The sequence below is a fragment of the Chinchilla lanigera genome, unplaced genomic scaffold, assembly GCF_000276665.1.
Source record: "Chinchilla lanigera isolate Chin_1 unplaced genomic scaffold, ChiLan1.0 scaffold00074, whole genome shotgun sequence".
Taxonomy (NCBI): domain Eukaryota; kingdom Metazoa; phylum Chordata; class Mammalia; order Rodentia; family Chinchillidae; genus Chinchilla; species Chinchilla lanigera.
In genome coordinates this window covers 402799-428847 of record NW_004955475.1, presented here as the reverse complement: position 1 = coordinate 428847, position 26049 = coordinate 402799, and the positions used below count along the sequence as shown (strand labels likewise).

Genomic DNA, 26049 nt, shown 5'->3' with positions numbered 1-26049 from the left:
GCTGAGCTAAATCCCCAGCCCCTTACATTAATTTTTGAAATAGGGCTTCTTTTTAGAGGATGTCTTATTTTTTCATATACAGTAATCTACATTTGTTCATGTATAAAAATCTACATCTATTCAAATACAGTCATGTTATCTTTTTCTGTAGCATTGTTATAACTCTCCAGAGCTTGAATTCTGGCCTGAATTTCTTGCACTTGCATTTCCTATAGAACTCTTTGCCCCAATCTCTCGTGTTCAGCAATAGAGCTCTCCTTAAATGACCACTTCTTATCACATGTAGCCTGTTTGTGGTGCGCCGGCAGCATAGCTGTCAGTGATTTTATGCCATGAATTCTTCACCGGCAGGACCTCTTATAGTTTACATTACACAAAGATTACATTAAATCAAGTTGTTAATTGAAGACTTTAGAGGTAGGTGTGGAAACAAAAATGATGATAGTTGAGAATGATGGTGCACACAAAAGTGACAGAAAATTGCAGGCACCAAAACTCAGAAAACGTTTCTTTCTTTCACACAAGTGCACTGTCCATTAAAACAAGTGATGTATTGAATTATGAAGATTCATGTTAGACACAACCACATCCATTATCAAATATGCACATTATTTGTGCCTTGTACTGTACTCTGTACTCTGATTGGCCATTCAGCAATAAGTCTTGAGTTCACCTGTTTATGTAGGCATTTAGCTCTTGTCCAAAAGCACCTGTTTGGGTATTTGCAAATATATAATTTATATTATTTAAGTATTAATGTCATTAATATTATTTTATAATCCAGTGCATCTGTTGTGTATTGCAACGGATGTACTCAATGCATCTGTCTGGCTAGTAATCTTAATTGTGGCTTATTTGGGGTACAGCTTACATTATGAGCATCCTGAAAAATCAAGCTAGGGCCTATTTTTAGCCAGGTTTTATTTTTGGGAAAATGCAGTATCCAGATTCTTCTTTTCGTATGCTCTCCCCCAAAACACATGTATGAGTGCGTAAACATGCTCACATATGCACATATAATTGCTACTACTGCCATATTGATTTGTAACCCTTTGAAGATTTTGTTTTTGGTGTTTGTTTGTTTGTTTGTTTGTTTACTGAGACAGTGTCATGCTGTACAGTTCAGGCTGGCCTTGAACTCACTATGTATGTCAGGCTGGCCTCAGATTTACAACGATCCTCCTGCCTCAGCTTTCTGAGTTCTGGGATTACAGGCGTGGGCCACCACAGCTGGCTACCTTTGGAGTTTTAATTCAGTGAGTTGAGCATGAAGAACTCCTATGACTTTTGCTTATGATGTTCTCAGCTACCAGGAAAACTTCTTCCTATCTCTGTGCTCACCCCATTTATCTTGCAAGCCTTAGTTTACACACATTCTCAGAAATCTTCCCTGACCCCAGAGTCTGAGTTAGGTGCCCTTCTTGTGTGCTGATTAAATACTGTGCTTATCATTGTTTTTGTGTTCAACCTATGGTATTCTGGTTGTCTACTTATGTGTGTTCCTCTGTTAGCTTCCTGGGCTTTGTAAACACAGGAAGGACGCCTCATAGGACATGACAACCCAGTGCCGAGCACTTGGAAGGCATTCAGTAAATACTTACTGACTAAAAGTGGCAGTGGGGTACAAGCTCAGAAATGCATCACAATAGCTAGCTGTAAGACCTAAAGCCAAGTTTGAGTGGAATTTGCTCAGATGTAATGATCTAAAAAGTTCCCTTGGTTATTGTGGAGCTGTGAGTGAGTGCAGAGCAGCTTGTGAGAAGGCCTTTAGGTCACTCTAGGATAGTGCTGGCTTCTAGCCGAGGCTGAGAGCCAGAAAGGGGTACTACCAGCTGCTCCTTCAGAGATAAGAAGGTTGGCAGGGCCCGAGGAAAAGGCTAGAGATGTTAAAGCAGTAGAAGTCTATAATTTCCAAGGGTGTGGGAACAGTTACCATGGGCAGGGTTGGATGGAAGGAGCTAAGCTGGGGAAGAACAACTTGCCTTCCTCATGGGAGTAGGTGCTCCGGCCCCTGCCTGGTTAGTCATCCCCGGGGGTCTTGGCACAGGGGCTGGGCTCTCCTTAATGTTGTTGGGCTTGGGGTTGCAGGATGCCCAGGCTGAGGAGGAGATCAAACAGGAGATGAACACACTGCAGCAGAAGCTAAATGAGCAGCAAAGTGTCCTGCAGCGTATTGCTGCCCCCAACATGAAGGCCATGGAAAAGCTGGAAAGTGTCCGAGACAAGTTCCAGGAAACCTCAGATGGTAAGATTTGGGTTTCTCAGGTGCCTTAGATGGGGGCAGAAGGCTAGAGGTATGCAGAGGACCTGCTGCTATATCAGAACAGCTCCTATCTTTACATGATTTCTTACTTAAAACTCCCAACTTCCCTAAACACTGGGGGTTATCACACTTGCTTTCTGGAGAGTTAATGACTTTCCCAAGGTCACAAAGCTAGTTCCTGGTAGGACCCAGGGAAGAATGTTTATGTGGCTCTAAGCTTATGTTTCTTTCTCTGTCCAGCAATACATCCACTGGACACAAATCCTGTGGGACCCTCTTTAGGCATTCCTTTCCCTGTAGGATGTCATTGCTTTGGATGGTCATTTGTAGGTCATTCTTGCCATGATGTGGTCCTCAGCCCTGGAAGAACCCAGGGCACTGAGGGATCATCTGTCCTTCCTTCTGGCAGAGTTTGAGGCAGCCCGAAAGCGAGCAAAGAAGGCCAAGCAGGCATTTGAACAGATTAAGAAGGAGCGCTTTGATCGTTTCAATGCTTGTTTTGAATCTGTGGCTACCAACATTGATGAAATCTATAAGGCTCTGTCCCGCAACAGCAGTGCCCAGGTAGGTTGGAGCCCCTCACCCAGCCAGCTCCTTCCTTTCTCAGTTGCCCTTCCTTCTAAGCTTCCTGTCTCCCTGTCTCTCCAGACTCCGATCTAGATCCTGTCCTTTTTACCTTTCTCCAGGCATTCCTGGGCCCTGAGAACCCTGAGGAACCCTACTTAGATGGCATCAACTACAACTGTGTGGCTCCTGGCAAACGCTTCCGGCCTATGGATAACTTATCAGGCGGGGAGAAGACAGTAGCAGCTCTAGCCCTGCTCTTTGCCATCCATAGGTAAGGCTGTGCCCCCAGGGCAGTTGGCAGAGGGACTGAACTGATGTTACCAGAGGCTCTGGGACCTAAGGCTATGCTAAGATCTGCGGAGTTGAAGATGTTCTGGTTGCATTTGAATTGCATCCTTATTTCCCTGTCTACAGTTTATCTGGCCTAAGTTACGTTTTTGGGCCTGTCTTCCCATCCGCCCTCATCTCCTCAGCATGTCTTCACTGACCCCTATCTGTATTCAGTCCCAACTCCAGGCTTTTGCTCACATGGTTGCTGGCTAATAAGACCCTTCTGTGCAAATCTATCTTGACCTTCCACCCTTTCACATATCCTTGTTCTCCCTTTCCTCTAGGAAGCCCTGTTTAACCACCGTGGCATACTCTTGATACACATACACCCCCAATGCGAGTACTACTTGTGTTTGAGCCTTATAACTCAGTGTTTAATTGTATAGCACCATTCTGCAAGCATTTTATGAGTATTGCTCTGTACCAGATCCTTTGGTGGGATTGGGGATAGAGATGAGTCAGACTTGGTCTCTGGTTTGGAGGAGCTTACAGACTAGTAGAAGCTAGACACATAAACATTGTGCTAAGTATGGTAACGGGTGAGCACGGGTGCGTGGATATATAGGCAAGGGACACCTACCATTCTGAGGGAGGGTGTGGGTGGCCTGGGGAAAGCTTTTGAGGGTAAATGACACTTGAACAGGAATATAAGTTTGCCAGGGAGGCCAGCAGGTATTCTTGGCCAAGGGTGCTACCTGTGCAGAGGCAGGGAGGCATGGCAGACCATGGTGTGTATAGGGGTGGGGTGGATAGCTTGGTCAGTGTGGTCAGAGGTGAGGCCACCTCTCTTTCCCCAGCCAGCCTGGGAACTCCTGAAATCACCATATTATTCATGGTTCTGTAGGATCTTGAATCACAGGTGCAGAGGAGGGCTGGGTTGATGTATTGGCTTTAGAGGCTCAGCAGCATTAAGACCTGGGCTTTTTAGTCTCTTGTGAGTTGGAGGGGAAAGCTAGCATTTGATGTCCCCCCCTCAGTATCAGCTTACTCCTGGTTCCTTCCTAGCTACAAACCAGCCCCCTTCTTTGTCCTGGATGAAATTGATGCTGCCTTGGATAACACCAACATTGGCAAGGTGGGTGCAAGGGAAGTGGGACCCAGGTGGGAGGCTCCTAGGCTGTGTGTGGGTGGGATTCAGGGAGCAACTCCTCAGTGCGCCCTAGTTGTTCTGCTGCATGCTTTCTGAGCCTGGGAGGCTGGGCCCAGGGTCATTCATGCCATGGTAGTCAGTAGCTTTTTTTCAGCCTCTTGCTTTGAGCCTTCCACCCCTACCCCACTCCCTCTGCTTACTTGTTCAGATCAGAAAATACAGGTGTGTGCGTGTGTGTGTGTGTGTGTGTGTGTTAAAGTTTGAGCCTTGCTAAGTGCCTGATGGCCCCTCCCACAGGTGGCAAATTACATCAAAGAGCAGTCGACTTGCAACTTCCAGGCCATCGTCATCTCTCTCAAGGAGGAGTTCTACACCAAGGCTGAGAGCCTCATTGGAGTCTATCCTGAGGTAGGGCAGGCCTGACTCAGGAGCCGGTCCCACTCCCTGCCTGACTCCCCAGGGTAGGAAGGGAAGGCTGCAGTGGAAGGCAAGGGGCGGGGGAGCACAGGAATCAGGTCCTGTTCTGCCATCTGGACTTATTGGAGCCCTGCCCTAGAAGATTAGCCAGCCTAGCTGGGCAGGGCTGTTGCATTTGGGGACCAGTAGAAAAGCCAGGCAGAGGCAGATAGGCAGAGAGAGAAGACATACGGGAACAAGAACATCTCTCACCCAGAAAGATCCATTGCCTGGGCTTTGGGCAGGTACATAGGGAGGAGGGTTTGAGGCTTCTGGTCCTGGGGCAGTAGACCCCTCTGATTCTCTCCTTACAATTTTTTTCTTTTTCTCCCTTCTCCTTCAGCAAGGGGACTGTGTGATCAGCAAAGTCCTGACCTTCGATCTCACCAAGTACCCAGATGCCAACCCAAACCCCAATGAACAGTAGCAGTAGTTCTGCCATTCCATCTTGTGTGGATCCCAAACTGCCCCTCTTCTAATCTCTGGATGTTTAGTTCCCAACCTTCTTATCCTCCCTAACCCTGTTTGGTGTAACCATGGAATTTAGGCACTGTTCTCGAGCACGAAGAGGAACAGAGGTTATATTAGGTCTGGAGCAAAATTCCTGAGCTACAGGGGGCATCCTGGTCTCTGGAAGGACGTGCTGAGCTGAGTTGAACTGAGCTGAACAGGGCTATCAGTCCATCCCCCTCCTAGACCCCACCTACCCCCTCACCCATAATCATTAGTCCCTTGGGCCCTTTCCCCACTGTGTGTGTGTGTGTGTGTGTGTGTGCGTGCATGTGTGCACATGTGTGTTCACCTGTATGCATGTGGGTGTGTTTGCAAAATAATAAAATCTATTGGAGATCTGTCTTAGAAGAAGCCTAGGCTGAATTTGATTCCAAAGAGAGCTTAGGATGACAGCACCCCAGAGCGAGATAAAGGTTCTGGGTCCCTCATAGGAGTATTAGGCTGTCACCAGAAAGTGCCCTCATTCACTCATTTGTTGTACTTGTTCATGTATTTAGCAGATATATACTGAACCCTTTTATTTGTCAAACTCTATGCTAAGAATACTGAGTTGAATCTGACATCTCTGTCCTAATAGGAAATGCAGTGGGTTTGTGAATTACTACAATTAGCCAAGTATCTTAAGTACTTTAAATATGAGAAGAGGATGATCTCCAGGCTTTCCTGGAGAATGTCACATTTGAGGTGGACCTTGATAAACTGGTAGGATTTAGTCAGGCACTAGGAGCTGAGAGCATGGGCTCTGGGGACAGACAATTATGGGTTCTGGTCCCATTTTTTATCACTTACTAGTAGTCTGACACTGGGCAAATCATTTGGCCTTTCCGTGCCTCAGTTCCCTCATCTATAAACATGGGGCTAACAGTATTACCTACCTCATAGGATTTAATGTCAAGCTCCCTTCTGGAGCCTTATCCATGGGTAGAACCCACTAGGTGCCAACCCCTTAGAATACAAGCTTTCCCAGGCCTGGACCCCTGAAGACTTCTGATCTCAGCTTTTAGGAACAGAACGGACCTCCAAATCTGGGAGGTACCGAAAGGCTGTGATTACTGGGAAAGTTTCAGGGCACTGATGGGGTTTCCCTGATAAATGAAGAGCTTTAGAAAGCCTATAGCTTCAACTATGTTCCTAACGAGGTACCTAGACCCCAACATGGGATGTGAGGAACTAGAGGGAAAGGTCACCTGGGCCGTATCCCAGCCTAGCATGTGTGGGTCGTATTGGGAACTACCCTTGTTAGCTTCAAGGACTGTGCAGAGCTAACAAAGCGTAGCGCGATGAGTTCAGCCTTCAGTCATTCCCACACATCATTACACTTGTCTTATATTAATCTGTGTGGTTGTTGTTTTGTTTGCTTTTTAAGAGTTAAATCAGGGCTGGTGATATAGCTCAGTGATAGAGCCCATGCTTAGCATGTGCAAGGCCCTGGGTTCCATCCCCAGCACTGCCAAAAAAGTTCTGATTATTCAAGTAATGCATGAATCCCGTCTTTTTGAGATATTAGGTTATAGATAAAGGTAGTCTCATTCAGTTACCAACTTCTCCCCCTGCTCCTTTCCCTCTTAACTGCTATTCTGTTTATTGTACTTCCATCTAGACTTTGTTTTAATAGTTTTACGTACATATATAAATTCACTGAGAATGTTTTGTATCTAATGCAAATGTTATATTCTCCAGTTTGCTTTCTTTACTGAATGTTTTGAGAGATCTGTGCATGTTCCTTCAGTGTAAATCAATCCATGCTCTGTAATTGTAATTGCCGCCATGTGCATCTACCACATTTTACTTCCCATTTCTCTTGTGGTGGACATTTAAGACTTTTCAGTTTTTGCTATTATAAAATAGTACATAGGAGCACCCCTATATCTGTGTGAAAGTGTGTGTGTGTGCGTGCACGTGCGTGTGTGAAAATTTACCTAGGGGTGATTCCTAGAAGTGGAATTGCAGAGTCATAGGACATTTATGTATGTTTTTAATAGGTGTTTCCCAGTTGTCCTCTTGTACTATTTACTCGGTTTTTTTCTTGACGTAATCTGAGGTCTAACATTGTTAAAAGTTTATCTTAAGTAGTGATATTCATGAAGTCATAGATTTGATGTGCTAATTATGTATTTTTCTAATACATATTAAAAGGCATGACTATCTAAACAAGAATTTTGTCTGTTTTTTCTCCCACTTATTATGTTTGCTTCAACCAAAGAAGTCACATACCACCTGTGGTACATGTGTCATAATTTGAAAAACGTTAACATAGATTGGGGATCAGACCCGGTTGAATCCTATCCATAGAAATTTGTGCAGGTTACTCCACTGCTGAGCCTCAGTTTCCTCATTTTATTAAGGGAGATAATAAATACCTACCTTGCAGCAGTGAAAGGAATATTATGTGCAATGTGTTTAAAACAATGTGGCTGGCATATCTAGATTACCACAACTTTTGGGGTGGGGAGCCTTTGTGGTAGGGTCTCAGCTATGTACTTCAGGCTAGCCTTGAGCTCATAGTGATCTTCCTGCCTCAGCCTACCGAGTGCTAGGATTGCAAGTGTGCACCAACATGCCTGGCCAATGAAGCTTTTTAAAGGTAGCAATTACCACCCTTTTTACTTTACAAATGAGAAAACTGACACCCCAAAAGGCCTATAAGTGACCCACCTACCAGATAACAGTGAGCTTAAACCCATGTCTTCCAGTTTATTCTGTTGCTTTTTCCACTATAAAGGTATTTATTAACCTTGGCTGTACATCAAGGTCATTTGTGAAGCTTTTTCTTTTTACTTTTAAAAATCAAAGCAATATATACACAGGTGAAAAAATAGTTCAGAAGGGCTTATAATGAAAAGCAGCATTTCCCTGCCGCACCCCTATATTCAAAGGATATGGAGCTCTTTAAATGGCTCTTGCCCTCCCTCTGGAAATCTGATTCAGTAGGTGTCGATAATAACCCAGATAACTAACCCCTACCTCAAGGATAGAAAGGATTACACATGATCCCTTGCGGGTAGGACCCTGGCACAGGAGCACAAGTGCTACAACAGAGCTTTAAGGACTTAAGTCCTGAGGATCAGGGAGGGGAGATGACTTGTCCAAAATTCCAGTGGTTTAGTGGCAGAGCCTAGCCTTCCACAGGAATCTCTTAGTGCTCTCCCACTGCTTTCTCCTTTTGTGCCCCATCACCTCGCATCATTGTGAGACCACACCTTTCAGTGACGCTGTGCTCAGTACGTAGGTGGGTACCACGGCATAGTTTTAAAAGCAAGATGGGTTCAAGTGGAATCCCTGGGGCTTCTTGGAGGAACTGGGTTAACTTCCTGATACTCTTAACACCAGTTGCCTTGGTCTGGTGAGTTGAAGAGTACTCTAGAACAGTATATTCCTTTCACTGGGCTCTTGACTCTGGAAAACGCAGTGTTGCACACCAGAAACACAAAGATACATCAAAGTCCTTACCTGCCTTTGAGGCGCTCACTGTCTACTTGTGGAATCAATTAAGATGTCTGTTGCCCATATGAGATCAGCTCCGACAGAAGCATGGGAGAGACACCCAGCTTAGAAAATTCAAGGAGGGCATCCTGTAGTCTAAGGGGAGATGTGAACTGAGACTCGAAGGACTGGTAGGAATCAGCTAGTTGAGAAAATAGAAGGAAATTCCAGATAGTGGAAATAACAAGCACAAGAATAGAAAATTCCAGATAGTGGAAATAACAAGCACAAAAGCTTGAAGGCAAGAAACTGCAAAGAAATCCAGGAATACTGAAACCAAGATCCCTGGAGTACGGGGGAAATAGCAAACAAAGCTATGAGTAGTCAGGAACTACCATGAAAGAGCGTTGTGTGGCTAGAGTTTGGATTTATCTCATGGGACAGTCTGGTTCCCAGATTGTACACTAGAAACATGGGTCATTCTGGGCCCCAACCTCTAAACATTCAGTTTCAGCAAGTCAGGTGTGGCCTTGGAATTTCAAGTGCTTATCAAGGTCTCTACACGGCTAGTGTGCTGCAGATTTGAGAACCATACCTTGAAGGTAGTGGGAAGCTATGATACTGGTTTAAGCATAAGGGACTCCAGATGAGATGTGAATTTAACCTGCTTCTGGCCAGCCAGCCATGACGGAAATGGATTAGGTTAGGTGTTCGTGCTTTATTGTGCCTATACCTGTCAGTTTCCCTAATACTCAGTGTCTCCCACTATTATGTTTGCTTATTTTGTCTGAATAAGCTGTAAGCACCACAAGGGTGGGCCTGAGGATATCTTGCTTCCCAGTATATGCCCTGCAAAAAGCACAATGCCTGACACAAGAGGCTCCAGTAACGATCAAATGCATGTATGAAGGAATGTATTTATAAGGGAGAGGATAAAGACTGGAAGATTGGAAACTATTCACAAGACCAGGAGACATGCTCTAGGGTAGGGCAAGGGAAATAGGAACAGAATGGAGGTGCTGAGGTGTGCTGTGGAGCCGATGAACTCAATTCAGTCACTGATTATTGGATGGGAAGGGTGTCTGTGATGATACAATGAGTACTCATGAATTGCCCTATCCCAGTCATCCTTTTCCTCATCCATTTCTGAATCCCAATCTTCCAGCCTCTTCGGAACTTGAAACGCCTCCCCCAAGTTAAACATGCTGTGTGTTCTCTCCAGTCTTCCCAAGCCATTAATTCATTCATCTAGTTCAATAAATCTCGACTAAGCACCTCCTATGGGCAGTGGGGCTTTTCCAAGCCAAGACTCCCAACTCCCTTCCTACCTCAAGAGATGTTTTTGTGGGCTTTCCCAGGAAAGACTCATATCCCTTATCCAGTAACATATAGTAAGATGCCCAGAATGTCAGACTTGTGAAGGAATTTAGAGACTGTCCAATCTCTAAAGCCCTCGGAGGGGATTAACTTCCTAAGATCCAACTGCTAGGAAGTCCTGGAGCCAGAGCTGAAACCCAATTTCCCTTTGCACATCACCTCTAGATCCTTGATCTCGATCCACTCCCACTGCAGATCAGAACAGGCATAGGTGGTCAGGGAGAAGGTGGGACTTGAACCTTGAAGGTCAATGTACTAGACAGGCCAGACAAGTTGCCTGCCAGTTACATTGCCACCTTCTAGATACCCCAGCAAACCTGCTGTGTCCACAGTCCCACAGCTAAGGGGTTGCTTTAGCATGAAGTTGCCATGCTTTCTACCATGTGACATCAGTCTTGGCCATAGATGACTAGAGTGAAATAGTATCTGGCACAAGACAGTCCACCTCTGGGCTGGCCAGTAGCCTGTTAGCTGGACTAATGTAAGGTTTTTACCTCATAAGGGTGATGTGAATCTAAAAGATTTATAAAACAATCAGACCTTTTAGGGAGACTAAATGTTAGGTATTCAGAAATAAACGATTAGAATTTGTTGAGACATAGTGGTGGCCGGTGAGGGATGGCCAGAAATTAAACAGCAAAAGCAAAGACAAAGCTGTAGAAGTCATAAATAAGCATACATCATGATACACTTGTATTGTGAAGTCATGGGGCCACAAGATAGCACAAGCCACAAAACAGCAAAGTAATAATGGGCCAAAAGGATGCAGAAGCCATGAAGCAGTAGTAGTCATAATGTATCAGGAGCCATGAGTAACAGAAACCACAAAGCAAAACTAATTATGTGAAGACCAGGCATAGTGGTACACACCTGTAGTTCCAGCACTCGGGGGCTGAGACAGGGTTGCCACGAGTTCGAGGCCTGTCTGAACTATACAAGGAGACCCTGTTTAAAACGAAGTGTGAGTTCCAAAGTAGCTTAAATAGACAAGATCTGAGGCAGCAGAAGCCGTGAGGCTCGGAGCCACAAAGTAGCTGGGACGGTGTGGCAGTAAGGCAACCGGAATGGAAGAGGCAGCAGGACTTACAAGGCACGCAGAAGCTACAGCATGGAACATGTAGATTAGTAGGTACTGAAGCCCCAAAGGTCATGAAGCTGCAAAAGCTGGGAGGCCTAGAGGCTGGGAGGTAATAAAAGCCATGGGCTAGCTACGAGGGGAGCAGAAAGAAGTTAGTAGCAGTAGGAGGAACACGACTACAGCCAGAAAGTAGCTGAGTCACCATTTGGGGGAAGCACCAGGGAAGGGAGCAACAGATGCCTGCAGCTAAGGAGATGGCAAGATGAGCCAAGGCTCTACTGAGCTGCTTTGGTTCATGAACCATTTTCAAATTCCTGTTCTTCCACCAGGCTGCCAGCATAGCTTTTCTTGTCTTCTGTATTTCCCTGTGCTTTTGTAAGTCCCCATCACTAACCTGTGTCTGTTCGTTATAATCTGAAAGAGGTTAACATTGTCATGTGTGGTTTAGACGGGTGGAGAGGAAGGCAGAAGTTCTTCCTGATGGGTTTAAAGCAAGATACAGTGGTGGGGCTGGGCATGGTGGCGCACACCTGTTATCCCAGCACTCAGGAGACTGAGGCAGGAGGATTGCCACAAGTTTGAGGCCAGTCTGGGCTACATAGTTCAAGGGCAGCCTGAACTACATAGCAAGACCCTGTCTCAAAAAAAAAAAAAGTGTAGAAATTTAGTTTTTCTCATGCCCTCACTGGCACATGGGCACTGTTAACTTGTTTACTTATTGGATTAATTTTCTCATTCATTCATCTACTTAACATTCATTCACTTATTTATGCAGTCATAACTCACTCACTTATTCATTCATGCATTAATGTAAGCATTCGTTTGCTTTTCTGTTCTTTCCTGTATTTGCTCCCATCATTTTTCCATCCATTCATTCTACAAGCATGTGTTCTAATTCTGATGCGTGTCAGGCCCTGTACTAGGTTCTGGGGATAACATATACTCCCTGCCCCTCCAGGAATTCACAGTTTAATTGGGGACTCAGGTAAGTAAGTGGGTAAGTGCACTAGGTGGGGAAGATGATATAATGGAAGCCTAGATGAGGCGAAGGAGCATATAGGAAGTGTTGCATGATTCTAATTGGGGTGGGGCAGGTTGGAGACAATCAAGAAAACCTTTATAAGGAAAGGGTATTTGAACTGAGTCTTGGACTTGGTGTTTGCCGTGGGGGAAGGAAGGCCAGAACATTCCAAGCAGAGGAGCTGCCCAAGTGGTTATATGAAGAATATAAAAACGCATGGGTATCAGAGGCAGCTGAGTATTGTCCCATGGAATGGAAATGGTGAAAGCAAAGCATTCAAGCGTAGCTTTGATCCTATAAACAATGGGACACTGTAGGAGAGTTTGAGGCAGGTTAGTTTTCTAACCGATTGTTAGGTTAGGAATTTCTTTTTTTTTTTTTTTTTTTTTTTTTTGGTTTTTCTCCGGTACTGGGAACCGAACTCACAACCTTGCACTTGCCAGGCAGGCGCTTTGCTGCTGAGCTAAACCCCCAGCCCCAGGTTAGGAATTTCTGATAGCTGGTGTGAAGAAAGGTTGGCATGAAACACTGACCTAAATAATGTGTGTGAAGAAAGTGCATGTAAGTGTCATAATGAGTGAGAACTTATGAGCACCCTTGAAGCGGGAGACAGAAGTTCCACCAGGGGACAAGGAAGACTTGGAGGAGATGGAGGTGGTGGAATTTCAGTTGAGCTTTAAAGAATATTCCAAAATGGTGGAGTTGAGGAACTTCTTTCTAGGCCTAGGAGACAAGGATATGGGAGTAAATTTGCTATGTTTGGGCTACAAATATCCCAGTTTGACACGCAGGGGCTGCACTTAAAAGAGGCAGGAAGGGAGACTGCAAGTTTTCCCAGACCTTCTATTTTGCTGCAGTAGGTCCAGAGGAACAAGGAAATTGGAGGGGGGGGTGGTCATGGGCAGGAGTGTCCTTTTCAAAATTAATATTTTCCTCAGATGTTCATTTTAAAATAGAAATAATGCATTTACATTATTTAGAAAACTCAGATCGGTACCATTCACACCAAGTTCAACTTCTATATTTCTTGCTTCTAATATAGTTTAGTTTCTCTTTCCAAATTGCAGTTAATTCCTTTCATTTTTGTTCCTTGAACTAGAAACAATATCAGAAAATATTCTTTCCTCTTCCCCAGCACTAACCTTTTAGCTTTTGTCATCTGTCCTTTTGTATTGTCAAAACTGATAATATTGAATTTGTTTTGTAATCATGATGGAGAGCTTTTTCTTTCTTTTTGGTGTTTTGTCTATTGCTTCATTCTAAAAGTTGAAAATTGATAAGCAGCTATATATATATGACTATATAGTCTACCTTTGATAATTTTTCCTTCTAGCACATGTTCCTTTTTCTGTAGTTTCAGGTTCTTATTTTTTCCTCTTTCACTGTTTTACTTTATCATATATTCCATTTTTCCAAAACCTCTATTACACTAAGAATTTCACTAGGTCTATTCCCCAACCCAGGAGTCCAATCTAGACTCCTTCATCTCCTTTTCAAATCTGGACTAGTTGCTTTCTAAGACCTGATATGTAGCTATCATTTTGGAATTTCTCTTCACTGCTTTCCATGGTTATATCCATTATTTACTAGTTCCCTGGCCTAGTGTGTGTTTACTTATTTTCTCCATCATTTTGATGGAGTACATCTTTAGGTAAATTTCTCAGAAAGGTTGTATTGAAAGTGGACATCTTGAATCTTTGCATATCTGAAAATACTTTTATTCCATCCTTACACTTGGCTATAAAGTTTGTGGTTCAGTATTTCCCCACGTAACTTTGAAGGCATCGTTCCATTTATTTCTAGCACCTAGTTTCAGTGGTAAGAACTTGATTATCAGTCTGAGTCTCATTGCTTTATAGGTAACTTTTCCCATCCGTTTTTCTCCTCTCCTTTCAGGACTCCAAGGACACACAACTGTTAAGTCTTTTGTAGTCTCACAGATCCCTGAGGCTGTTTTCATTTTTGTCTGTTTTCCAGATTGGGTAATTTCTCTTGTTCAATCTTCAAGTTAACTGATTCTGTCCTCTGTCCTCTCCATTTTGCTGTTAGCTCATCCATTGAGGCTGTTTGTTTGTTTGTTTGTTTGGTGGTACTGGGAATTGAACCCAAGCGTTCAAAATGAGCTATATACTCAGTCTTTTTAAATTTTTTTATTTTGAGACAGGATCTCATTAAGTTGCCCAGGCTGGGCTTGAACTTGTGATCTGTCTTGGTTACTTTTCTCTTGTTGCTGAGACAAAATACCCAACGCCCAAAATGAAGGAAGGGTTTATTTAGCTTACAGTTTGTGGAGGTTTCCGTCCATACTTGGCTGGCTCTGAGGCAGAAGGTAGCAAAGCAACAGGAGCAAAGGGGGAACGGCAGCCGAACAGCAAAGAAGCCAGAGCAAAAGGGAGGAATGGCGGAAAGCAGTCCCTTTCCCTCCCTTACACTGTAAACAGCTACCCCCACCTAAGGGGCTGTAGCTCTCACATAACCTCCCTGCCCTCCTCTTCCACAGGCTCAGGATGTATACAAAGTAAGCTCCCTGGCTTCCTGCTGAGTCACTTAGCCAAACCTCTAGACTCCCCAAGTTGACACAATGTATCAACCATAACATGATCTTCCTGCCTTAGCCTCCCAGAGTGCTGGGATTATAAGCACCAATGCCCAGCTCCACTGAGGTTTTTTTAATTTTAGGTTTTGTATTTTTCAGTTCTAAATTTTCTGTATACTTCTTTATGTCTTTTATTTCTTTGCTGACAGTTTCTAGTTTTTCACTGGTTTTAAACATATTCCTACCTGTTGAGGCAGTTTTATGATGCCTCCTTGAAAACCCTTGTCAGATCATTTCAATATCTCAGTCATCTCAGTGTTGGCATCTATTGAGTGACTTTTCTCATTCCAGTTGAGATTTCTTGGTTCTTGGTATGACAAGTAATTTTCAACTTTTGGGTATTGTGTTATGAAGTGCTGGATCTTATTTAAATATTGTTTTAGCTTCTTTGCTCAGGGACCACTCTGCAGTGGGAGAGGAGACACCTCCTCATTTGTGCCAGGTAGGTGTGAGAATGCAGGTTTTTTTTTTTAATTTTTTTTTTTATTTTAAAGAGTAAAAGAAGGATAACATGATAGTAGGGGGGCTTACCAAATTACAGACAAAGTGGTAGGAAATTATCAATGGTTATTGTTTTACATATTGTTATCTACAAGATAGTTTCTCAGGAAAACAAATAGACAAATGATAGTGAGTTACAGACAAAAGAGGTAGGAGATTATCAATAGTTGTTGTGCTATACTTAGGTATCTTCAAAGTGGCTTCTAAAGAATATAAATAGAACTATACATGAGTGACCTATTGAATAATCATTCAATAATTCTTAATGGTTGTTGTAGAAAACACATAATAATAAACATGGATCCATTTATGAAATAGGATAGGAACAATACAAACATTACAGAGTTATGGATAGATTAGTAGGAAAATATCAATGACTGCTGTAATACATGTTGGTATCTTCGAAGTGGTTTCTCAGGAAGACAGAGATACACAAGAAGGATCGAACAAGTAGTTACAGCCTAAGGGTTGTCAAAAATCAAGTGAGCCGTCTGGGGCCAAAGCCATTTTTTGTAGCGTTTTGTCTCCAGCCTCCCATCGCATTGGGACCCCACAACCAGTTAGTGTCCTCTCCCCAACTGTCAGCACAGGCAGCAGGAATCCTGCTGCAGACTTCTCCGGAGCTGCACCACAGCCTGTACTGTCAGGGGAAGAATGGCTTCCAGGGAGTCTCTGCAGGTATTGTGCAAGGTCCTCCTGGTTTACAGCTTCTGAGCGGCTCTCATGACCCCAGTCCACAGGACCTCTGACTCCTTGGGCTTAGTCTGTAGAATGCAGGTTTTTGACTTAGTCTCCCTCCATTCATACTATAGAGGGGAGGATTTCCTGGTTACTGTTAGTGGGAGTGAGAGTTCCCACTGCCCATGCAACCTTTTCTTGACACCACCCCAGTGGGAAAAGAGAGAAGTGATCCATTACACTCAGTGAGGATGAAAGTCTTGGCTGCTGTCTTGACCTTCACTGGTGCAGGGGAGTGAGGTCACAATTTTATTCCCTGGTATTTGGTTGGAGTTAGAACAGTTATTTAGTTGATGGCTTCTCTGACCCTAAGTCTGGGATATGTGAGGTGAAAAACAAATCCAGGGAAAGTACCACCATGTCACTCCTCTGCTCCCATTTCCTAACTAGATTATTAGCACTATCACCACCTTTCAGAGTCACGTTTTCATAGAATATCCAGGGGTTTTTGGTATACTTGGTGTGAACAGTGGTGAAAAGTACTTCTCCACCCACTCCTTTTCCTGTTATTTTTTAGAGTTTTATTTTTGGTGTTGTAAAATTTCATAATTATGTGTTTAGGTTTGGGATCTTTTTTCACTCATTGTGCCCATCATTTGTTATAGCTCTTCATTTTGAAGTTCTTAGAATGCTGAGAAAGTATTATTTCTTTAGTGTATTCCTCTTTCTCATTTTCTGTTTTCTTCTAGAAATCCTTAAAGCTAGATGTTAGAACTCCTGCATTTGGCCTTTATAAATTTTTATCCATTCTATCCTGTTATCCACTCTCTTTCTCCCTCTCTCTTTTCCTCTCTCCTTCCCACTTCCCTCCATCTCTCTCTTTTTCTTTAGTTTTGCTCACTTCTTGGGAGATTTTGTCTTTGAACCTTTAGGTTATACTTATTTTCACTTAGCAATCACATTTTAAATTTTCAACTTTTCAAATTTCAAACTTTTTTAATTTTCAAATTTTCTTATTTTATGGATGGACTATCATGAATCTCTGTGAGAGTACTGCAGTTATTTTTATATTTCCTTCTACTTGAAATATCTAATTCATTTCCCCCTTGTTTGCCTATTCTGTTTTGTTTTGTGTTGTTTTGTTTCAGAAAGGGTCTTGCTTTGTAGTTCAGTCTGGTCTCAAACTCACAGTGACCCTCCTGCCCCAGCCACCCAAGTCCTGGAATGACAGGTGTGTGCCACCGGGGCCATTTTGTTTGTTTATTCTGGTCTCTTTGTTTCATATTGCAATGTTTTCTCAAAGAAAAGCATGTGGTTGCTTTGTGGTATTTAAAAATGTAGCAGTGAGAATCTGAAAGCTCTTGGGAAGGGGCACAGAGCTCGGCTACTGGTGAATTTCCTTTAGGACTGTTAGCGGAGAGCTGACATGCAGCAGAGTCCCTGAACCCCAGAATGGTAAGATCTTTACTCTGAAGTGGTTCCATTTCCTTAGAGAAGAGATCTCCAGTTTTTTCCTAATGGGAAAATACCTAGCCGCTGTGAATTGTGCATAAAGGGTCGATGGTTTGATATACAGCCTTCCAATTAAACTCCTTGTTTTCAGCCCCACATCTCCTACCCTTCATCATACCGGGCATTGTGAAGACCCAAGACCCTCCAGGCTTGCAGAGAAAGACCCGCTCCTTCCTCATAAGCGTCACCTCCATGCACACTCCACGCCATGTCTTCCCCCTTTATGCTTCGTGCACTATCTTCCCTCCATTTACTTCCTATCTTCCACAAATGTGTTGAAATCTTTCTTTTGCCGGTGGACCTGTTCCCATTCTCTTCATCATGGTGTTTTCAGACGCGCTTTTATTCCCTGATTATCATTTCAGCAGGATCTCGCGAAGGAGTGGAGACAGACACATGGTAAGTCCGTCGCTTTGACCTAGAAATCTGTAAGTCTACTTTTAATTGCTTTTCATTTTTCTGGTAATTTTCTTTACATCTCTAAATAACATACAGGTTTTCTACTTACCAACATTTATCAGTTTTAGTCATTGGTTGTCGACCTCCCGCTATTTATATCACCCATCTACCTTCCTCCTGTGCTCTCAGTGTGGGGGCATGTCACCAATTTTATGTTCACTGTACCTTTAACTTCTGTACTTTAGCTTCTGTACCTTTAACTAATAGACTTATATTCTCTTACCTTCTGTTATCTATACTTTTATAATAACAAGGTGAATGATATTTACATTCCAGCTGTAACCATATTTAAATCATCCATACTTTGAAGATAGCTCATTCTAAAAGTTTTGAAGCCAAGAAAGTGCTTATGCTATTAGAATTATGTAAATATTGTTCCACCAAGATTCAATTAGTGAATCAGGATTACATTTCTTTCCTTACACAGTCTTTTCCCTGTGGAGTTTCCAACTCCTTTTCTTTTTTTCCTTGCATTGTCTAACTTTATCACTTCTGAAGTTTCTCCAAATTCTCAAAGAAAGTATAAAATCATTTGAATCCCCTTTTTTCTTAGATATCTTCATCCTAGAGCCCTCCTTCCTGTTCCAATTTGGACTGATTGCTGTACAGGCCTGTGGCACAGCTATCACCCTGGGATGGCCATTACTGTCTGGGTTGGATCCAATCTTTCATAGACTCCATATTGTCCCCTTTCTTAGTTTATTCCCTGGTAGTTGACACTGTGGTTACTCTCCGACATCCATTCCACTCCTCCCCCATTGTATAATAACTATGTAATTTGAGCAGGATTCCCACCCCCAAGCTCTAGGTATAGGCCTTTGTTGGTATAAACTGACCTGAGTATTTCACTACCACGCACACACACACACACACCAGGTGATGAGCGGTTCAGGGATGATCCAGTCACGCTAAGGCTTGGGCTTTTGTTCAGCTTTTGAGGCACGAGGTGGCCTGCCTTGCCTGTATATGAACGAAGAAGCTTGTAGCCTCTTTGCTGCTGTTATCCATCTTCTGAATGTGTGGAAGGCTTACCTGAGGATGGTGCTGATGAGTGGAGGAGGCAGAGCCAAGAGAATCACACAAAGAAATGGAACCACATTCCAGATCATACCATGCTTGAAGTCTCTCTGCCTATGACTCCTCAGTTAAGTGAGTTAATACAGTGCTTTTACTTTTTGAGCCAGTTTAAATTGGGTTTTCTATTACTTATACCTGAAGCATTCTAATTTATGCTTTTGGTGTTTCTCTCTGAAAAGGGATTGCATGCGTGTTTGAAGACATGAAATGTCTTTTCGCTATATTCACTGGAAGAATTTTTTCAAAGCATAAATATGAGAGGAAGGGTATAAGTGGATGTTGGACAATCAAAGGAGTGAACTCTAGTGGTTACCTAACATCTAAACCCCGGGCCGTTTGGGAGGCTATCCCCTAGTCAGAGTCGTAGCAGGAAGCCAGGTCCCCTTCCTAGTATGGAAACTAAACATGGTCATATACTTCTTCTACTGGCCCACCAAGCAATAAGCCTGACTGCTCACGCTGCTCACAGTACCACAAAAAGCCAGGAATATACACATTAAGAAAAGGATAATAGATAAGGAGACTATCTTTGTAACGTATAAATCTGACAAGATAAACAATAGATCACTAACTGAATAGGAAAAATGGGCAATAGGCTGTGAAGAATAATTTACGTAAGGGGAAATTTGAATATACTAAGAGATTTTCAACTCTTAATGATTAGAGAAATGAAAATTAACATAACAGTGAGAGACCAGGTGTGGTGGCCCACGCCTATAATCCCAGCACTCAGGAGGCTGAGGCCGCAGGATTGCCATGACTTTAAGGCCAGCCTGGGCTACATAGAGAGTTCAAGTTCAGCCTGGAATGCATAGTGAGACCCTGTCTCAAAAACTAAATAAATATCAGTGAGAAGTTACCATGAGAGTGGCAACATGTAGGAAGTTAGATATTATCGCGGGTTGATGAGGATGCGAGGAAAAGGGCTAACTGGGGTGTGAGTGTAACGTGTCTGTGTTGCAGACAGCAGTTGGCAGTACCTCATGAAATCAAGTAATGCACGCCCTGCAGCCTGATTGCTACGGGAATCCTGATCCATCAAGCGGTCTCGATCTTGATTCCAGAGAAATCGCCACACACGTCCTAATACAGTTGAGGTTATCTGCCGCAGTGTTGTTTGTGGTAGTGAGGAATAAGAAGCAACCCAGCTGTCCATCGTCGTAGGACTGACAAATATAAATGGGATGGAATACTATAAAACAATTAAAATAATAAGCTATACTTTACATGTGCCACATGGGTAAATCTCCAGAGCCTAGTGTTGAAAGAAAAAAATAAGAAACAGAATGAGATTTATACCACAGTACCATTTAGCATAGTACCATTTATGTAAATTTTAAACAATGTTGTATATTTTCATGGGAATACATATATCCAAATAAACATATGGAATATGGATTAGAAGGATATGCATATTAATTATACTAGAGAGGCTCACTAAAATGAGCAGAAAGATGGTCGTGAGAACAAGAACAGATAAAAAAATAATAAAGGAAAAGAGCAGTCTTCAGTGGACTAATGATAACACTCTGCCATGAATTGAAGGTTATGGTTAACTGCACCCTGAAGTCCACAACAAACAAGCCAAAGCCACAGACATGAGGGTGTAGAGTTTGTTTACAGTAGCATGTGGCAGTAGCATCATGTGCACTAGAAAGAGCAGTGCGGGCATCAGTGCCAGCGGCTGGCTGCCTTCTAACCAGGTTGCTCCTACAGTAGGACCTTAGAAGTACATCCTTAAGCCCAGCCTTCCAGTTCCTTCCCCACTGTCTCAGCCTGATTCTCTAGGCTTCTGTGAGCTACTGACAACCTCACAACACATCCTTTTTCTGCTTAAGTTTCCTAGAGTGTTTCTGTTACTTGCATCCGAGAGTCCTGATACATCATGCATTTAATTGGAAAACATCCTCAAGTAACTTTTTAAGAAAGGTAAATTTTGAGCTGAGTGTGGTGGCACACATCTGTAATCCCAGCACTTAGGAGGCTGAGGTGAGAGGATCGTTGTGAGTTCGAGACCAGCCTAGGCTACAAAGTAAGCTCAAAACCAGCCTGAACTGCATAGCGAGACCCTGTCTCAAAAAAACAAACAAAAAAAAGTAAATTTTGGAGTCTTTGGATGTCTGGAAATGTAGTTGTTATTTTTAACCTTCATATTTCAATGATAGTTTAGCATTAGAATTAATTGTATTTTGAAAATAATTTTCCTCTGTATTTCGAAGGTATTAATTCTAACATGTAGTGTTGCTGATTAGAAGTCAGATGCTAATATTATTCTCATTCCTTTGTTTTCCCCACTTCTGGGAACTTGCAATTTTTTCCTTCCTACCTGGTGTTTTGGAATACCACAGTAATATGTCTAGATGTATGTTTTTCCCTAATCTATTTTTCTGGGCACATGGTGGGTGAGTTTTTTCAATATAAAGACTCATGTCCCTCTACTCTGAGAAATCAGTGTTTTATTTCTTCTCTTATTTTCTCTATTTCTTCTAAAACTTCTGCTAGTTCGGTGTTGGATCTCCAGATGGTTGTCTTTGTCTCTATTTTCTCTCATAATCTCTTCCCTTCCGTTCCCTCCATTCCCTTCTGTTCCCTCCCTCCGCCTCTGTCTCTCTCCTTGTGTGTGTGTCTCTGTCTCTGCATCACTTTTCATTCTATGTTCTGTAACTGTTTTAACTTTATCTTCTATTGAGCTTTTTAATTTTGTCAGTCATTCTTATTCTTCAAAGGTATCTTTGTTTAGAGTGTGTGTGTGTGTGTGTGTGTGTGTGTGTGTGTGTGTGTGTTTCTAGTACCAAGGATTGAACGCAAAGCCTCACATGTGCTAAGCAAGCACTCTGTCCCTGAGCTGTCCTCAGCCCTTTTTATTCTTATTTTGAGACAGGGTTTCATTAAGCTCTCTGGGCTGGCTCAAACTTATGATCGTTCTGCCTCAGTGTCCCAAGTAGGTGGGATTAGAGGCATACATCACCAGGCCCAGCTTCCAAAGGTGCCTTTAATTTTTTTAAATTTATTTTAAAAATAAAAGAAGGAAAACATATTAACAAACAAACATCCATTTACAAAATAGCATAAAAACAATACAAGCAATACAGAGTTACAGACAAAGTGGTAGGAAATTATCAATGGCTGGTGTATTACGTATTGATATCTTCAAAGTGGTTTCTCAGGGAAGCAAATAGAGACATGCAAGATTAATCAAATAATTAATCATTAACAGTTCCTTTCAGTAAAGCGATAGAAGTCAGTAGTACAACTATGTTAGCTATCCTGTATTAAATTTTTTAAATTGAATTAAATTTGTTTACTTATGAGGTATGGCCTGATATTTCAATACATGTATACAGTTGTCTTGGTTACTTTTTTCTCGTTGCTGAGACAAAACACCCAACACCCAAAATGAAGGAAGGAAAGGTTTATTTAGCTTACAGTTTGTGGAGGTTTCAGTCCATACTTGGCTGACTCCAAGGCAGGGTGGCACATGGCAGAGGGCAACCATTCAAGGCGGTACAACACAGCAAAAGCAACAAGCACAAAAGGGAGGAATGGCGGCAAGCAGCCTCTTGCTCTTCCTTACATGTGCAAACTCTTCACCCCAGGGCAGGTGTAGCTCTCACACCCATAATCAATCATAAACTCTAAAAGCCTGGCCCATGATTGCATGAGGCTTTGGGGGACATCCAGACACAAACCATAACAACAATACACAAAGATCACGTCAGGGTAACTGGCATATCTGTCACTCCAAACATTCATCATTTCTTTGCGTAGGAAATATTCAAAATCCTCTCTACTACTGTCTTGAAATATACAATTAAATGTTGTTAACCATAGTTATCCTACAGAGCTATAGAATATGACATTATTCCTCATATCTGTCTGCACCCCTATACCTATTAGTCATCCAGTCTACATGTTCCCCCCAACTTTCTAGCCTCTGTAACCTTCTTCATAGCATCCTTCCCCACTTACTTGTAGTACTTAGAATTGAATGCAGGGCCTAGTGCATGCTAGGGAAGCACTCATCCACTGAGCTGCTTCCCCAGCCTTCTTCTTCATTGTGTATGTGTCCTTAATAGAACTTTTCTGGAGCTTGGGGGATTAGAAGATAATTATCAGGCCAGAAAGGAAAATTTTAAATGAATACCATATTTTACTTCTATTACCTCTCCAAAAGAATGCCATCCATGCCTTCTAGCCGTCCCTCTCCATGGCCCGGTACCTGATATCATGCATGGGCAAGATTATCTTGTATCAACTGTATGATTTAGTCCAAGTGCTCCCTATCTGCAGCCCAGAGCCCTCGCTTCACATTAGAATCAGAGATAGCAGGTCATTTTTCCATTCCCCACTCCTAGGCCAACTGCTTTTCCTGCTACAACATAACATTGCACACATTCATTTTCTTTTTAGGACCTGGTCCATGTCACCACACAAGGCCATCACAATAGTCAGTAGTAAGCCAGGCATGTTGGCACATGCCTGTAGTCCCAGCACTCAGGAGGCTGAGGCAAGAGGATTGTTGTGATCTCAGGGCCAGCCTGGGCTACAAAGTGAGCTCAAGGCCAGCCTGAACCACATTGTGAGACCCTGTCTCTAAAGGACAAAAGAAAAAAAATAGTAGGACATTTCACAGAGTACATTGTTTTGGAAGTTAAATTAATAATATTTTTAGTAGAACCAATCCAGTCTTATTCCTTCTTACAGCGTTTCCTCAAACAGAAGTCAACAGCAGTTCAATGCTGCGTGTCTTTTGATGTGGTCCCAGCTGAGCAGCTTTTGTGGGGCAAGGCCAGGGCAAAACCATGTGCACATGCCTGTCAAAAACAAGATATGTTTTACGGACAGTCCAGTAAAAACCTATGTTTAGGATAAAATATTAACTTACAGGAAGCGTATACTGTTAAACTACATTCAATATATGTCATTACACAGAACAGCTAACGTTTTTAATTGTAGTGGATAATATTTGCTTACTCTGTATCAGGCCCTTCAATTACCTTCATTTCATAAAGAAGGAAAGAGAAACTCCCGAGTGTCATTCGGCCAGGGTCGCCGAGCTAATAAGTGGCAGGCAGGAAATTGCATCTGGACTGTCTAAGCCCAGTCAATCCGTGTAACTGCCACACAGAGCCGTGCTGGGTTCCACCAGCCACATTCAGGTTAATGTTGACAGCACTGTTGTGTTCACAGTCTAAGGAAAGCACCTATTCTGGTAAGTTTGCTTATGTGGTAAATTGGCGTCCACTGCTCTGGAGACAGCGAATTATTACCAGTTTTAATTTTTAAACTTGATATATTTATTTAGCAGTATTGGGGATTGAACACAGGGTCTTCGCTCTGAGTTACATTCCCCAGCCTCCCCCCACCCCTTTTTATTTTTTGAGATGGGATCTCGCTAAGTCACTAAATTTCCCACGCTGGGCTTTAATTTGTGGTCCCCCTGCTTCAGCCTCCCAGAGTGCTAGAACTACGGATGTGTGTCACCACACCCAGCTGAATTTTTTTTTCATAGAGATCATGACACTTTATTTTTCACTTTTATTTTTATCAAAGTAATACATGCACATAGTTAAAAAATAAAATAGTGCTAAAGTATGCCAAATAAAACCCAACAATATCCGGTGCCCCTCATTCCCACTGCAAGTCTCGCTCCCTAGGGGCGACTACTGTCAATGTGTTGGCTGTTTCTTCTGGTATTTACCACTCCAACCTCATTTTCCCTCGACATCTCCCGCTCAGAGACTGAAGAGCCAGATAGTTTTTTAGACTCCCTGTCAGCTAAGGATGGCTATATGACCCAGCTGTGGCCAATGGGATGATTGCTGGGGGTCTTCTGGAAAAGTTTTTTCTTTCCTGACACACATAGAGACACACATAGCTGATTCTGTCTCCTTTCTTTCTAACTTGAATATAGTTGTGCTATCTGGAGCCATGACAGCTATCTTGTGACCATGAGGAGATGAGCATAAGCATGAGGATAACCCATTACGGAAGAAAAAGTCAAAACAAGCTGACCTACTCATTGAGCGGCTGAACCCACACCACGCTTGCTGTTAACTGAAAAAGTAAATAAAGAAATACGTGTTTACGCCATTGTCACTTGGGTTTCTTGTTACTTGTAGCTGAAAGGAGTTTTAACCGATGGACTACCGTGATTCTTCATAATGTGGTTATACCAGCTTAACTTAGCAATTTGAAACATTATCTCTTGATTCCTCATTAAGGTAGAAGACGATTTTTATTCCCCTGCACACACACACACACACACACACACACACACCCCTCTGTTGTCCTTCCCTTATTTTTCAACATGTTTACATCCCAATTCCTAGTAAATCAGTAGTCACTACAGAGTGTTGTTTTTTTTTGTTTTCCTGAATTTAATAACCACCTGCTATTTTTTTATTCGTATCACGCCTAGCTTCAGTTTTCCCATTCGTTCCGTTAGTTTCTTCGTAAACCTCTAAACATATTTTCCCATAAGCGTTCAAACCTCGCAGTCCATTGCTTTATGAAGTCAATAAATCGATTGATTTGGAGCCCTGCGTAAGAGACAGAGGTTTGTCAATTCCACTGTTAGGCTCCCTTTAAGGTGACGGGTGGGGACCTACGCAGTCCACCAGGGAAACGCTAAGCACACAAAGTGGAGGCCTTTGCTCTGGAAGTGTTTGATTTCTCTGGAGAATCCTCTGATATTTTGCAAGAGCATAGATGCTTGGCTCTTGTAATTTCTACCCGTGATCGTGGAGAGGTAGAAGGAAGGCAGGGGAGGTCAACGGGAACAACAGTGGCTTGTACTTTAAATTATCCCATTTGGGGCTCCAGGTCTCCCTCCCACCATTAGGACGCCTTTTGTGCACTTCTCCAGGACTTTGTAGAGTAGATCTCCTCCCTCCAGCCTCTTTGTGCTTTCCAGAAAGTTGTTGAAATTTCTCCCCCATTGGGGGGGACTCTGGAGATGTGGGTTTACATTCTCTTTTTTTTTGGCAGTATTGGGGATCGAACTCAGGACCTTGCACCTGCCAGGCAGGCGCTTGTACCACTGAGCTATATCCCCAGCCCATGGAGATGGGGGTTTACATTCTTGATTACTCTTACTTTGTGAAGT

The 26049-nt window shown here is 42.8% G+C and overlaps 1 protein-coding gene across 3 annotated transcripts in view; it reads left to right on the top strand.

Annotated features, from left to right (window-relative positions):
* The window catches only part of Smc1a (structural maintenance of chromosomes 1A), a 46815-nt gene extending 39439 nt beyond the window's left edge, over window positions 1-7376 (top strand). For all 3 annotated transcript variants that reach the window (XM_005401492.2, XM_005401493.1, XM_013502820.1), the window contains 6 exons: window positions 2089-2245; window positions 2673-2827; window positions 2950-3101; window positions 4166-4235; window positions 4548-4658; window positions 5050-7376. In XM_005401492.2, the coding sequence (XP_005401549.1) occupies window positions 2089-2245; window positions 2673-2827; window positions 2950-3101; window positions 4166-4235; window positions 4548-4658; window positions 5050-5133 (729 nt within the window). In that variant the 3' untranslated portion in view covers window positions 5134-7376. The remainder of the gene's footprint in view (window positions 1-2088; window positions 2246-2672; window positions 2828-2949; window positions 3102-4165; window positions 4236-4547; window positions 4659-5049) is intronic.
* The last annotated feature ends 18673 nt before the right edge of the window (window positions 7377-26049 follow it).